The sequence below is a fragment of the Anomaloglossus baeobatrachus genome, chromosome 6 (genome assembly GCF_048569485.1).
Source record: "Anomaloglossus baeobatrachus isolate aAnoBae1 chromosome 6, aAnoBae1.hap1, whole genome shotgun sequence".
Classification (NCBI taxonomy): domain Eukaryota; kingdom Metazoa; phylum Chordata; class Amphibia; order Anura; family Aromobatidae; genus Anomaloglossus; species Anomaloglossus baeobatrachus.
In genome coordinates this window covers 119,500,411-119,513,524 of record NC_134358.1, presented here as the reverse complement: position 1 = coordinate 119,513,524, position 13,114 = coordinate 119,500,411, and the positions used below count along the sequence as shown (strand labels likewise).

Genomic DNA, 13,114 nt, shown 5'->3' with positions numbered 1-13,114 from the left:
CGGTGTTTTCTATGTCTTCTTCCTTACTTATGCCTCCTTCATGTCATACTGAACAGGAGAGATTGTGGGCAGCAGCCTCATTCATTGGGTCAGCTGTCACAGAATTGACTTTTATAGTCTCCTTCCCCACTGCTGCGGTCATATAGTGCCCTACTGAATTCCAGCCTTACAAGAATCCCCCCCCCCCACACTTAAAAATAGTTTCCGCTCATTATTTCCCTCCCTCTGAATCTTTCTATGAACAAAAAGGTTGACAGGACTCTGGTCCAGAGACCATGGCGGACGTTCGTCAATAAAATAAGCTATGTAGTCTGAGAGAGAGTGATAGCAAAGGAGCGATATGAGAAGAACAGCATGGAGTATGAGTAATAGCAAAGAAGATGGGACATCTGATAAGCCTCTATGGATGTATATGTATTTACAGTATGTGTGTGTGTGTATGTGTGTATATATATATATATATATTATACTAGAAGGTGGCCCGATTCTACGCATCGTGTATTCTAGAATTTACGTATTGTGTAGTTCATGTATGATTTTTGTTATATATATATATATATATATATATAGATGTTGTTGTGTGTAGTTACCAAGTGTTTGTGTAGGGCGCTGTACATGTTCTGGGTGTGGCGGGGGGTGAGAGCGGTGTTGTTTGTGTGTTGCGTTGTTTGTGGCGCGCTGTGTGTCTGTAGCGTTGTATGTGTGTGTGTGTTGCGCGGTTTGTGTGGGTGTGGGGTGTGTGTGTTTTGGGGGGAGGTATGTTTTGTGCAATGTGTGTGTTGTGCGGTATGTGCGTATATTTATGTATGCCGCGGTGTTTGTGTGTTGGGTGTTGTGTGTGTGTGTGTGTGCGGCGTTGTCTGTGTGTGTGGGTGTCTGTGTATGGCGGTGTTTGTGGTTCCCAGTGTGGTGTGTGTGTGTGTGTGTGTTGGGGGGAGGTGTGCACCTCCCATCGAGCTCCATCCCCCATGCTGCCCACCCCCCATCGTGCTCCATCCCCCATGCTGCCCACCCCCCATCGTGCTCCATCCCCTATGCTGTGCATTCCCCATCGTGCTCCATCCCCGATGCTGCGCACTCCCCATCGTGCGCCATCCCCCATGCTGCGCACTCCCCATCGTGCTCCATCCTCCATGCTGCGCACTCCCCATCGTGCTCCATCCCCCATGCTGCCCACCCCCCATCGTGCTCCATCCCCTATGCTGTGCATTCCCCATCGTGCTCCATCCCCGATGCTGCGCACCCCCCATCGTGCGCCATCCCCCATGCTGCGCACTCCCCATCGTGCTCCATCCTCCATGCTCCGCACTCCCCATCGTGCTCCATCCCCCATGCTGCGCACCCCCCATCGTGCTTCATCCCCCATGCTGCGCACCCCCGATCGTGCTCCATCCCCCATGCTGCGCACCCCCCATTGTGCTCCATCCTCCATGCTGCGCACTCCCCATCGTGCTCCATCCCCCATGCTGTGCACTCCCCATCGTGCTCCATCCCCCATGCTGCGCAAACCCCATCGTGCTCCATCCCCCATGCTGCGCACCCCCCATCGTGCTCCATCCCCCATGCTGCGCACCCCCCATCGTGCTCCATCCCCCATGCTATAATAGTTCTCCTATTATACTCAGAGAGGAGTATAATAGGAGGACTATAATAGGAGAAGTAGTCCTGGGGGGAGAGGAGTATAATGCCGGCTCCCCGGGAGCCGGTGTACACTGGTAACTATGATACACATCGGGTAACCAAGGGACCTTAGTTACCCGATGTGTATAATGGTTACCAGCGTTCACCGTCTCCGTCACGATCCCAGCAGCGCAAGGTTATGTCTGGCGATGCGTGCGGAGGGCCGGGGCCAGCGGTCAAAACATGCGGAGGGCGGGGCCAGGCCGAGGCGAGCGACCAATCCATGGGGGGGCGGAGCCGAGGTGAGGCGAGCGGCCAATCCGTGCGGGGGGGGCGGGGCCATGGCGAGCCCAGCGGCCAATCAGCTTTGTGTCACCGTAAGGACACCATTTTGGAGCAAGACAGACAGACAGAATAAGGCAATTATATATAAAATATATATATATATATATATATATATATATATATATATATATATATATATATATATATATATATATATATATATATATATGCTGTCCCCAGGTTATGAGCTAGATAGATTCTGTAGGTATGGTCATAGCCTGAATCACATATATAAAGCTCTGTGTATATGTATATGTGTGTGTGTGCGCCAAAGGAATCCGCACTGTCCCATTTACAATCAAGAAATTTTGCACAGATGCCTAATTTGACTCAGAGAACGTCAATTCCCAGTGCATACATTAAAGATTCACCCAACGCATGCCCAAAGAGTGTGCTTCATAGCTCCATTCTGTATGTATTTATATTAGGAAAACTTTTTTTTATTATTATAGCATAATCTAGTATGCCTTTTCTATACAGAGGCACACAGTAAAACAAATATACCGTATTTTTCAGATTATAAGACGCACTTTTCCTCCCAAACCTTTGAGAGGAAAGTGAGGGGAACATCTTATAATCTGAAAGTAGCTTACCGGGGTGGTGGAGAGGGGGTTGGAAGGAGCAAGGGGAGTGCTGCGGCGGCTGTGCAGGGGCTGGGGTGGCTGGGCTGGTGCAGGGGCTGGGGTGGCTGGGCTGGTGCAGGGGCTGGGGTGGCTGGGCTGGTGCGGGGTCTGCGGAGGCTGGTGCTGGGGCAGCTGTGCAGTGTCAGCAGCTGCAGTGCGGGGTCTCCGGCGGCTGTGCGTGGTCCCCGGCAACTGCAGCGACTGTGCAGGGTCTCTTGCGGCTGAGCTGGTGCTGGGGCTGCGGGTCGGGCGGTGAGGACTTCAAGTAATGCCGCCCGGAGTCGGCGCATGCGCAGTTGGAGCTCTCAGCTGTGCAGGCGCTGCCTCCGACCCATTGATCTCCCCCCAGTGGACTTCAGGAAAATTGTGCCCGGAGGTGGCGCTTGCGCAGATGAGATCTCGGTTTGCCATTGAGCCTAGCGCTCAATCTGCGCTGACTCTGGGTACCATTTGAAGCCCTCACCGTCCGCAGCAGCCCGAGCCCCAGCACAGCTGCCCTAGCACGGCAGCACTAGCCTCCGCCGGAGCCCAAGCCTCCGCCGCAGCAGCCGTTGCATCCTGAGCTCAAACAGAGCTGCTCCAGCCTCCGTTGCAGCTCCAGCCTCCGTCGCAGCCCCAGCCTCCGCCACTGCAGCAGCACAGCCTCCTCCAACACTGCTACTCCCCTGTCCGATAAGACACCCCTGAATTACAAGACGGACCTCATTTAATTTTTTTTCACTTTTTCTTGCTCTGAATTTGGGGTGCATCTTATAATCCGGTGCGTCTTATAAAACAAAAAATACGGTAAGTTCTTTATTATGGGAGACTATAAGCGCCATGTGCCACTGTATACCTATAAAATTCTTCCTAACGTTTACTGCGCAATGCAGTGTGAACACTCCCTGACAAGCTTTGTACTTATAATTGCAGCACTCCCAATGCCTAATAGGCATTATAATATGCTCAAAATACACCAAGGAACAAGACCAGGAACAAAAGTGTACAACAATTTGAATCATTCGTGTTAAAGGGGTATTCCCATCTCCAAGATCCTATCCCAATATGTAGTAGGTGTAACAATTGCAAATACCTCTAATTAGAAATGTAGTACACACTGGAGATCAAAATTAGAGAACGACACACAAATTCCTAAATGTTAATGTTACTGTGTAGTCCTATGTGATTATATGCTAACATGAGTATACTAGCAGGATTTTAAGCTTATTTCATAAACTGAATTTATTGTAAAGCACATAATAAAAATGTAAATGAGATAAATGGAAAAGAATACTGATCTAAATTAGAGAACACATTCAGATATCTGCAAGATATTGGTGTTAATCTGGCACTTGGAGCTAATTTCATTATCTGACAAACCCTGTGTAACTGGCAGCCTAATTTTCCAGTTTTCACTGACTTTACAAAAAATGGTGGTGTTCCAAAGTGACTGAAACCTTCCGGCAGCAGGTTGTCCAGATGAAGGCCAAAGGGGTGACCCTATCAGCCATAGCAAGAGAAGTTGGTCGTTCCAAGTCTGTGATTTTGAAAATATTGCATCTTTGCAACATCAAACTCTTTCAAGTCCCCCAAGAAGGCTGGTCGCCCTTGAAAGATAAATGCAAGAGAGGACAGGATAAAGCTGGGTTCACACATAGCCACAACGACGTCGATGTTACGTCACCATTTTCTGTAACGCAACAGCGACCTAGTAAGTCACTGTTATGATCGCTGCTTAGCTGTCAAACACAGCAGACGCAGCAGCGATCATAACGACACCCGTCGCTGTGGAAGCCATGCTGCACTTGGTAACTAAGGTATATATCGGCTAACCATTACCCGATATTTACCTTGGTTACCAGCGCACACGCTTAGCGCTGGCTCCCTGCTCTCCTTGCCAGGGTACACATCGGGTTAATTACCCGATGTGTACTCCGGCTACGTGTGCAGAGAGCCAGCGCTAAGTGGTGTGCTCTCACGCTGCCAGTGCCGGCTCCCTGCTCACGTAGCTGGAGTACACATCGGGTAATTAACCCGATGTGTACTCTGGCTAGGAGAGCAGGGAGCCGGCACTGGCAGCGTGAGAGCCGCGGTGCTAGTAACTAATGTAAATATCGGGTAACCAAGGAAAGGGCTTCTTGGTTACCCGATGTTTACCTTGGTTACAGCTTACCGCAGGCTGCCAGATGCCGGCTCCTGCTCCCTGCTCGCTTCAGTTTTTCGCTCTCTCGCTGTCACACACAGCGATGTGTGCTTCACAGCGGGAGAGCGACTAGCAAAAAAATGAAGCAGGACATTCAGCAACGAGCAGCGACCTCACAGCAGGGGCCAGCTCGTTGCTGGATGTCACACACAGCGACAGCGACGGGACGTCGCTGCTACGTCACAGAAAAAGGTGACGTAGCAGCGACGTCGCTGTCGCTGTGTGTGACACCACCTTAATGTGGAGACTCTCCATGGGTAATCACTTAAATACTGCAGCTGGAATTGGTCGTCAGTTCAACACTGAATAGGGTAAGGAACGTCATGACGTTTAAGAGCATTTGAACTTAAAGCCTGCTATCCAGTGACCAAACCTCTCATTAGCAGAAAAAATCAAAGGCTAGACTCACCTTTGGTGAGGAGCATGTTGTGTGGCCAGAGAAGGGGTCCACAGGTCATTTTAGTGATGAGAGCAAGTTTAACTTATTTGATTTTGATGGGGACACATTTTGTCAGCAAACTGGGGAAAGACTGAACCAAAAGTGTGTTAGAAGTCAGTGAAAGGTGATGGAGGACATTTCATGGTTTTGGGAATGTGTTCTGCAGCAGGAGATGGACCTCTCATACAGCTACATGGCAGAGTGAATGCAAGTGTGTATCACAACCTTCTGCAACAACACGTGGTTCATTACTTGGATTCATCACTCAGCCAGCAATTTTCATGCAGGACAATGCCCCCTGTCACACAGCAAATAGGTAAAGCAGTTCCTTGAAACAGAAAACATTGAAACAATGAAATGGCCCCAGCCCAGAGTCCTGATCTAAACCCAATAGAAAACCTCTGGAAATTCCTTGGTGACAACGTTATGGCCAACAAACCCCCAACAGTCAAAGAACTGTGGAAAAGACTGGAAGAAGAGTGGACCAAAATCACACCAGAGCAGTGTGAGAGACTAGTGATGCCCTGTGGCCGCAGATGTGCTGAAGTCATTCACAGCAAAGGCCTGTACACTTCCTACTGATTGGTGACTGTTGTTATCTTCAGAAAATTTGCTTATAATCTTTCTCTGTGCTACAGTCATTGCTGTTCTCTAATTATGATCATGACATTTTGGGCAAAATTAAGGTTTTATGTTGATAAACTTTGGATCTTTTGTGAAACACTGTTCTAGTGGCATGGTGTACCCCATACAAAAAAAAAAACAAAACGTAGATTACACTATTTCAGAAAAAAGCAAGTGATCATACATTGTTCTCTAATTTTGATCTCCAGTGTAGTTCTTCTGATTCACTATGTTTACGTCATAGTCAGGGCATTGTAGGAGATTAGGTATCCGTAGTTATGACCAATACCAACTAACTGTGACTATATACGTTATCGTAATCATGGATACCTAAGCTGCAATGCCCTGAACATGAGCTTAGCAACATAGTGAATCAGGAGAGCTATACTACATTTCTAATTGGAGGTATTTGCTGATATTGTTATTATTACACCTACTACATATTGGGATAGGATCTTGGCGATGAGAATACCCCTTTAAGCCCTAAACACTCTGGATAGCTGTCAGCTGACAATCCTCTCGCCCAATTCTCCCACACACAGGAGTTCTCGCTCTGCTGCCTCCTGTACTGGTGGGTTCACAAGAGGATAGTCTAATGTCTACGGGGGGGCTAGACACAAGCCAGGGGCTTGCTGAATGATCTTCATTACATATACAGAATATATATAATATAATATAATATAATATAATATATATTATATTTAAATTTAATCCTTCTTTGTTTTGTGTTGCAGCTTCCTTCTGCCTTTGTGAATTGTGTGGAGTGTTTTACGGCCAGACTTCTCTTTGAGCAAATCCTGAACCAGCTTTACAATCACTGCCCTGGGCCTGAAAATGAGTTTTCTTCTTATGAGAAATGTGACACATTTAATGAGTTTGTCCGATTCTATAAGAGAGCGATTACAAGTCAAGGGCTAGAAAATGAGACGGTTTACATTGTAAGTAGCAGCTGAATATCCAAGTTTTTATTCTATTACAATACTAAAAGGTGCCACGTGCTGCAAATTGTTAAAAATCCAACCAGCACTTAGTGTCTTGAACATATCAAACCATTCTGGGAACTGCTTTATTTAATAATAAAAAAAGAAATGTCTTTATCAATGCCTGTTACACAATTTAGAAGTCCCATAATCTGTCATTCATTGACCCGGAGAAATATTTCCTTGCTGGATTAGGCTGTATTTGCATTACACTTGATTAGTTAGGTAAGTATATGCACTGAGAATGCGGAATGTAGCCATGGGCTGGGATCACACGTAGCGACGCACCAGCGATCCGACCTGGCAGGGATCGTTGGTGCGTCGCTACATGGTCGCTGGTGAGCTGTCAATCAGGCAGATCTCACCAGCCATCAGCCACCAGTGACTCATGTAACGATGCTGCGCTTGGTAACCAGGGTAAATATCGGATAACTAAGCAAAGCGCTTTGCTTGGTTACCCGATATTTACCCTGGTTACCAGCGTACACTGCTTACAGGGTGCCAGCGCTGGCTCCCTGTATACGTAGCTAGGGTACACATCGGGTTACTAAGCAAAGCGCTTTGCTTAGTTACCCGATATTTACCCTGGTTACCAGCGTACGCTGCTTACACAGTCGGTGCTCGTTGGTCTGCCATAGTCAAACACGCTGATGTGTGCTGCACAGCGGGAGACCAAAGAATGAACCAGAATAGTGTGTAACGATCAGCGATTTCACAGCAGGGGCCAGATCGCTGCTTAGTGTCACACACAGCGAGATCGCTGATGAGGTCACTGGTACGTCACAAAACCTGTGACTAAGCAGCGATTTTCCTATGTGAGAAGTACCCCATAGTCACCAACTGACCGAATATATCCCTCCAATAAGTGTTTTGTTGGTATGTGTTAAAGTGGCCTTGTTCCTTTATATCTCTATTTATTTTTATTTTTTTATGTAGCAGTTTTGAAAAAGTATGGTAAGATACACTACTCGGCACAAAAACCCTCCTGCAAAGAAATGTATGAGAGCCTTTGGTCTACAATTGCATTTATGTCCAGATTCTGAATGTTGCCGAGTGCTAGTTTTTACGTTTCATGTTTCGGATTTCTTTACACTGATGAGCACAATCACGGTGTGTCTAATGAGGATAAACTTTCTCACAACAGGTCCTTGACAAGGCAGATGTACTGAGGGAAATGGATGCAAACCTCGTACCAGGATTCCTGAGGCTTCAGGAACTGGTAAGTGTACGGAACTATTTGCATTATTTAGCCATACATATGTGGAACATCAGTCTTTTTCTTTGTCGCTCCATTGGGAGACCCAGACAATTGGGTGTATAGGCTATGCCTCCGGAGGCCGCACAAAGTATTACACTTAAAAGTGTTAAGCCCCTCCCCTTCTGCCTATACACCCCCCGTGCTCCCACGGGCTCCTCAGTTTTTTGCTTTGTGCGAAGGAGGTCAGACACGCACGCACAGCTCCACAGATTGGTCAGCAGCAGCTGCTGACCATGTCGGATGGAAGAAAAGTGGGCCCATATAGAGCCCCCAGCATGCTCCCTTCTCACCCCACTCTTGTCGGTGGTGTTGTAAGGTTGAGGTATCCATTGCGGGTACGGAGGCTGGAGCCCACATGCTGTTTTCCTTCCCCATCCCCCTCAGGGCTCTGGGTGAAGTGGGATCCCATCGGTCTCCAGGCACTGAGACCGTGCTTCATCCACAACTCCTGTGGAGCCTGCTGGATAGGAGCCGGGTATCGTTCAGGGACATGGCCCTGCTACTTGGAGGTACTCTGTATCCCTGTGGGGACAGCGCACAGCAACACTCCAGCTTTGCTGGGTGTGCTAGTGCACCGGGGACCACGGCGCTGACCGGGTTAATATGTGCCATTACACACTCAGCGTTGCTGAGTGTGTTTATGTATAGGGACTGCCGCACTGACCGCCGCGGCCATGGAAACACTGCGGCGCGGCTGGGACTTGTAGTGCGCCGGGGACTTTCACGCCGGCCGCGCTTTTACGGCGGCCGTGTTTATTACTAGAGTCCCTGGCTTTTTGCGGCCTAGTTTCCTTTCCTCCCGCCCACAGCCCTGACAGGCAGGGGAAGGGCGGGACGCTGCACAGAACGAGCAGCACTGAGGGCTGGAGCATGCTTTGCATACTCCACCCCTCTCACTGTGCACAGTGCGGGCACCAGTTCCCGCTCTTTCTGGGTCACGCCCACGGCTCCCTCCTCTCCTCAGGACGCCGGCAGCCATTCCTGTCAGCTCCTCGGACGCTGCAGAGGGGGACAAAGTCTGGGAGACCCAGGCAGGGACTCTGGTGGCCTCACAACCGCTTTAGGCGGGTGGTAAGCAGCACCTGTGGTGCTAGCCCCATTGTGCAGTAGTGTAACATTATATGTTTATGGTATATATGTTTTACACTGTATGGTGCACAGTTGATTTCTGGCTATATACCCTATTGTGTTACTCAGGGAAGATAATAGCATGGCGCCCACGAAAGGCAGGGGTGCCAAAACACAGGCGTATTATGTTGCCTGCGCCGCATGTACGACCCCGCTACCGGCAGGTTCCACTGACCCTCATTGTGTGCACTGTTCGGCCCCTGTGGCACTTACTCAGCCGGAGCCTCTGCTAAGAGAGGCCCAGGGGGAGCCACCTGCTAACACTGTTCAGGTGACGGGGACGGAGTTTGCAAAACTCTCTGAGACTATGGCTAAGATACTAGAAGCCTTGCAGTCCAGGCCGGTATCTCAGCACAGGGACTCTGTTGAATCTTTGTTCCCTGGCCCACCTCAGCTGGACCAACAATGTCCTCCCGGGGTATCTCATGGATCCCAGGCTGAGGGTTCTGACACAGACCCCAGCCCCAGACCGACTAAGCGAGCTCGCTTAGATTTTCCCTCGACATCATCATATTGTGCAGGGTCTCAGAGGGGGGAATCTCTGGTTGATGATGCGGAGACAGCTGATCAGGATTCTGATCCTGAGGCCGCTCTCAATCTTGATACTCCGGACGGGGACGCCATAGTGAACGACCTTATTGCGTCCATCAATCGTATGTTGGATATTTCTCCTTCAGCTCCTCCGGTGGAGGAGTCAGCTTCTCAGCAGGAGAAATTCCGTTTCAGGTTTCCCAAGCGTACACCGAGTATGTTTCTGGACCACTCTGATTTCAGAGAGGCAGTCCAGAATCACCATGCTTGTCCAGATAAGCGTTTTTCTAAGCGCCTTAAGGATACACGTTATCCTTTTCCCCCTGACGTGGTCAAAAGTTGGGCTCAGTGTCCCAAAGTGGATCCTCCAATCTCCAGACTGGCAGCTAGATCCATACTTGCAGTGGAAGATGGGGCTTCACTCAAAGATGCCACTGACAGGCAGATGGAACTCTGGTTGAAATCCATCTATGAAGCTATCGGCGCTTCTTTTGCCCCAGCGTTCGCAGCCGTATGGGCGCTACAAGCTATCTCAGCAGGTCAAGCGCAAATTGACGCAGCCACACGCACGTCCGCGCCACAGGTGGCGTCCATAACCACTCAGACGTCGGCATTTGCGTCTTACGCTATTAATGCTGTCCTGGACTCTGCGAGCCGTACGGCGGTTGCAGCCGCCAATTCGGTGGTACTCCGCAGGGCCTTGTGGCTACGGGAATGGAAGGCAGATTCTGTTTCCAAAAAGCGCTTAACCAGTTTGCCAATTTCTGGCGACCGATTGTTTGGCGAGCGTTTGGATGAAATCATCAAACAATCCAAGGGAAAGGATACATCCTTACCCCAGCCCAAACCGAACATACCCCAACAGAGGAAGGGGCAGTCGAGGTTTCGGTCCTTTCGGGGCGCGGGCAGGTCCCAGTTCTCCTCGTCCAAAAGGCCTCAGAAAGATCAAAGGAACTCTGACGCATGGCGGTCTAAGTCACGTCCTAAAAAGGCCACCGGAGGTGCCGCTACCAAAGCGGCTTCCTCATGACTTTCGGCCTCCTCACTCCGCATCTTCGGTCGGTGGCAGGCTCTCCCGCTTTTGCGACGCCTGGCTGCCACGGGTAAAAGACCGTTGGGTGAGAGACATTCTGTCTCACGGTTACAAGATAGAGTTCACCTCTCGTCCCCCGACTCGATTCTTCAGGTCATCCCCGCCTCCCGAGCGAGCCGAGGCTCTTCTGCAGGCGCTGGGCACTCTGAAGGCAGAAGGAGTGGTGGTCCCTGTTCCTCTTCAGCAACAGGGCCACGGTTTTTACTCCAACTTGTTTGTGGTCCCAAAGAAGGACGGGTCTTTCCGTCCTGTCCTGGACCTGAAACTTATCAACAAACACGTAACGACCAGGCGGTTCCGGATGGAATCCCTCCGCTCCGTCATCGCCTCAATGTCCCAAGGAGATTTCCTTGCATCGATCGATATCAGAGATGCTTATCTCCACGTACCGATTGCTCCAGAGCACCAGCGCTTCTTGCGCTTCGCCATAGAAAACGAGCACCTGCAGTTCGTGGCACTGCCGTTCGGCCTGGCAACAGCCCCACGGGTTTTCACCAAGGTTATGGCTACTGTAGTAGCGGTCCTCCACTCTCAGGGTCACTCGGTGATCCCTTACTTGGACGATCTCCTGATCAAGGCACCCTCTCAAGAGGCATGCCAACACAGCCTCGACGCTACCCTGGAGACTCTCCAGAGTTTCGGGTGGATCATCAATTTTCCAAAGTCAAATCTGACACCGGCCCAATCGCTCACATACCTTGGCATGGAGTTTCATACCCTCTCAGCGATAGTGAAGCTTCCGCTGATCAAGCAGCGGTCACTACAGACAGGGATACAATCTCTCCTTCAAGGCCAGTCACACCCCTTGAGGCGCCTCATGCACTTCCTGGGGAAGATGGTGGCAGCAATGGAGGCAGTTCCTTCCGCGCAGTTTCACCTGCGTCCTCTTCAATGGGACATCCTACGCAAATGGGACAGGAAGCAGACGTCCCTCGACAGGAACGTCTCCCTCTCTCAGGCGACCAAAGCTTCCCTTCGGTGGTGGCTTCTTCCCACTTCATTATCGAAGGGGAAATCCTTCCTACCCCCATCCTGGGAGGTGGTCACGACGGACGCGAGTCTGTCAGGGTGGGGAGCGGTTTTTCTCCACCACAGGGCTCGGGGTACGTGGACCCAGCAAGAGTCCTCGCTTCAGATCAATGTTCTGGAAATACGGGCAGTGTATCTTTCCCTGAAAGCGTTCCAGCAGTGGCTGGAAGGCAAGCAGATCAGAATTCAGTCGGACAATTCCACAGCGGTGGCATACATCAACCACCAAGGCGGCACACGCAGTCGGCAAGCCTTCCAGGAAGTCCGGCGGATTTTGATGTGGGTGGAAGCCACGGCCTCCACCATCTCTGCAGTTCACATTCCAGGCGTGGAAAACTGGGAAGCAGATTATCTCAGTCGCCAGGGCATGGACGCAGGGGAATGGTCCCTTCACCCGGACGTGTTTCAGGAGATCTGTTGCCGCTGGGGGGTGCCGGACGTCGACCTCATGGCGTCCCGGCACAACAACAAGGTACCGACGTTCATGGCACGGTCTCAAGATCCCAGAGCTCTGGCGGCAGACGCCTTAGTTCAGGATTGGTCGCAGTTTCAGATCCCTTATATGTTTCCTCCGCTGGCACTGTTGCCCAGAGTGTTACGCAAGATCAGGGCCGACTGCCGCCGCGTCATCCTCGTCGCTCCAGACTGGCCGAGGCGGTCGTGGTACCCGGATCTGTGGCATCTCACGGTCGGCCAACCGTGGGCACTACCAGACCGACCAGACTTGCTATCTCAAGGGCCGTTTTTCCATCTGAATTCTGCGGCCCTCAACCTGACTGTGTGGCCATTGAGTCCTGGATCCTAGCGTCTTCAGGGTTATCTCAAGACGTCATTGCCACTATGAGAAAGGCTAGGAAACCAACGTCCGCCAAGATCTACCACAGGACGTGGAAAATTTTCCTGTCATGGTGCTCTGCTCAGGGTTTTTCTCCCTGGCCTTTTGCCTTGCCCACTTTTCTGTCCTTCCTTCAATCTGGACTGGAAAAGGGTTTGTCGCTCGGCTCCCTTAAGGGACAAGTCTCAGCGCTCTCTGTGTTTTTCCAGAAGCGCCTAGCCAGACTTCCACAGGTATGCACGTTCCTGCAGGGGGTTTGTCACATCGTTCCTCCTTACAAGCGGCCGTTAGAACCCTGGGATCTGAACAGGGTGCTGCTGGTTCTTCAGAAACCACCATTCGAGCCAATGAGAGATATTTCTCTCTCACGCCTTTCGCAGAAAGTGGTTTTTCTAGTAGCAGTCACTTCACTTCGGAGAGTGTCTGA

General features: G+C 50.5%; 1 protein-coding gene across 5 annotated transcripts in view; it reads left to right on the top strand.

Moving 5' to 3' along the window:
* Positions 1-13,114, top strand: part of ORC5 (origin recognition complex subunit 5) — an 85,427-nt gene that overhangs the window by 14,155 nt on the left and 58,158 nt on the right. For all 5 annotated transcript variants that reach the window (XR_012724443.1, XM_075316314.1, XM_075316313.1 and 2 more), the window contains 2 exons: positions 6,568-6,771; positions 7,958-8,032. Coding sequence is in view for 4 of the 5 variants with exons in the window: in XM_075316314.1 (XP_075172429.1) it covers positions 6,568-6,771; positions 7,958-8,032 (279 nt within the window). In the remaining variant the exon portion in view is untranslated. The remainder of the gene's footprint in view (positions 1-6,567; positions 6,772-7,957; positions 8,033-13,114) is intronic.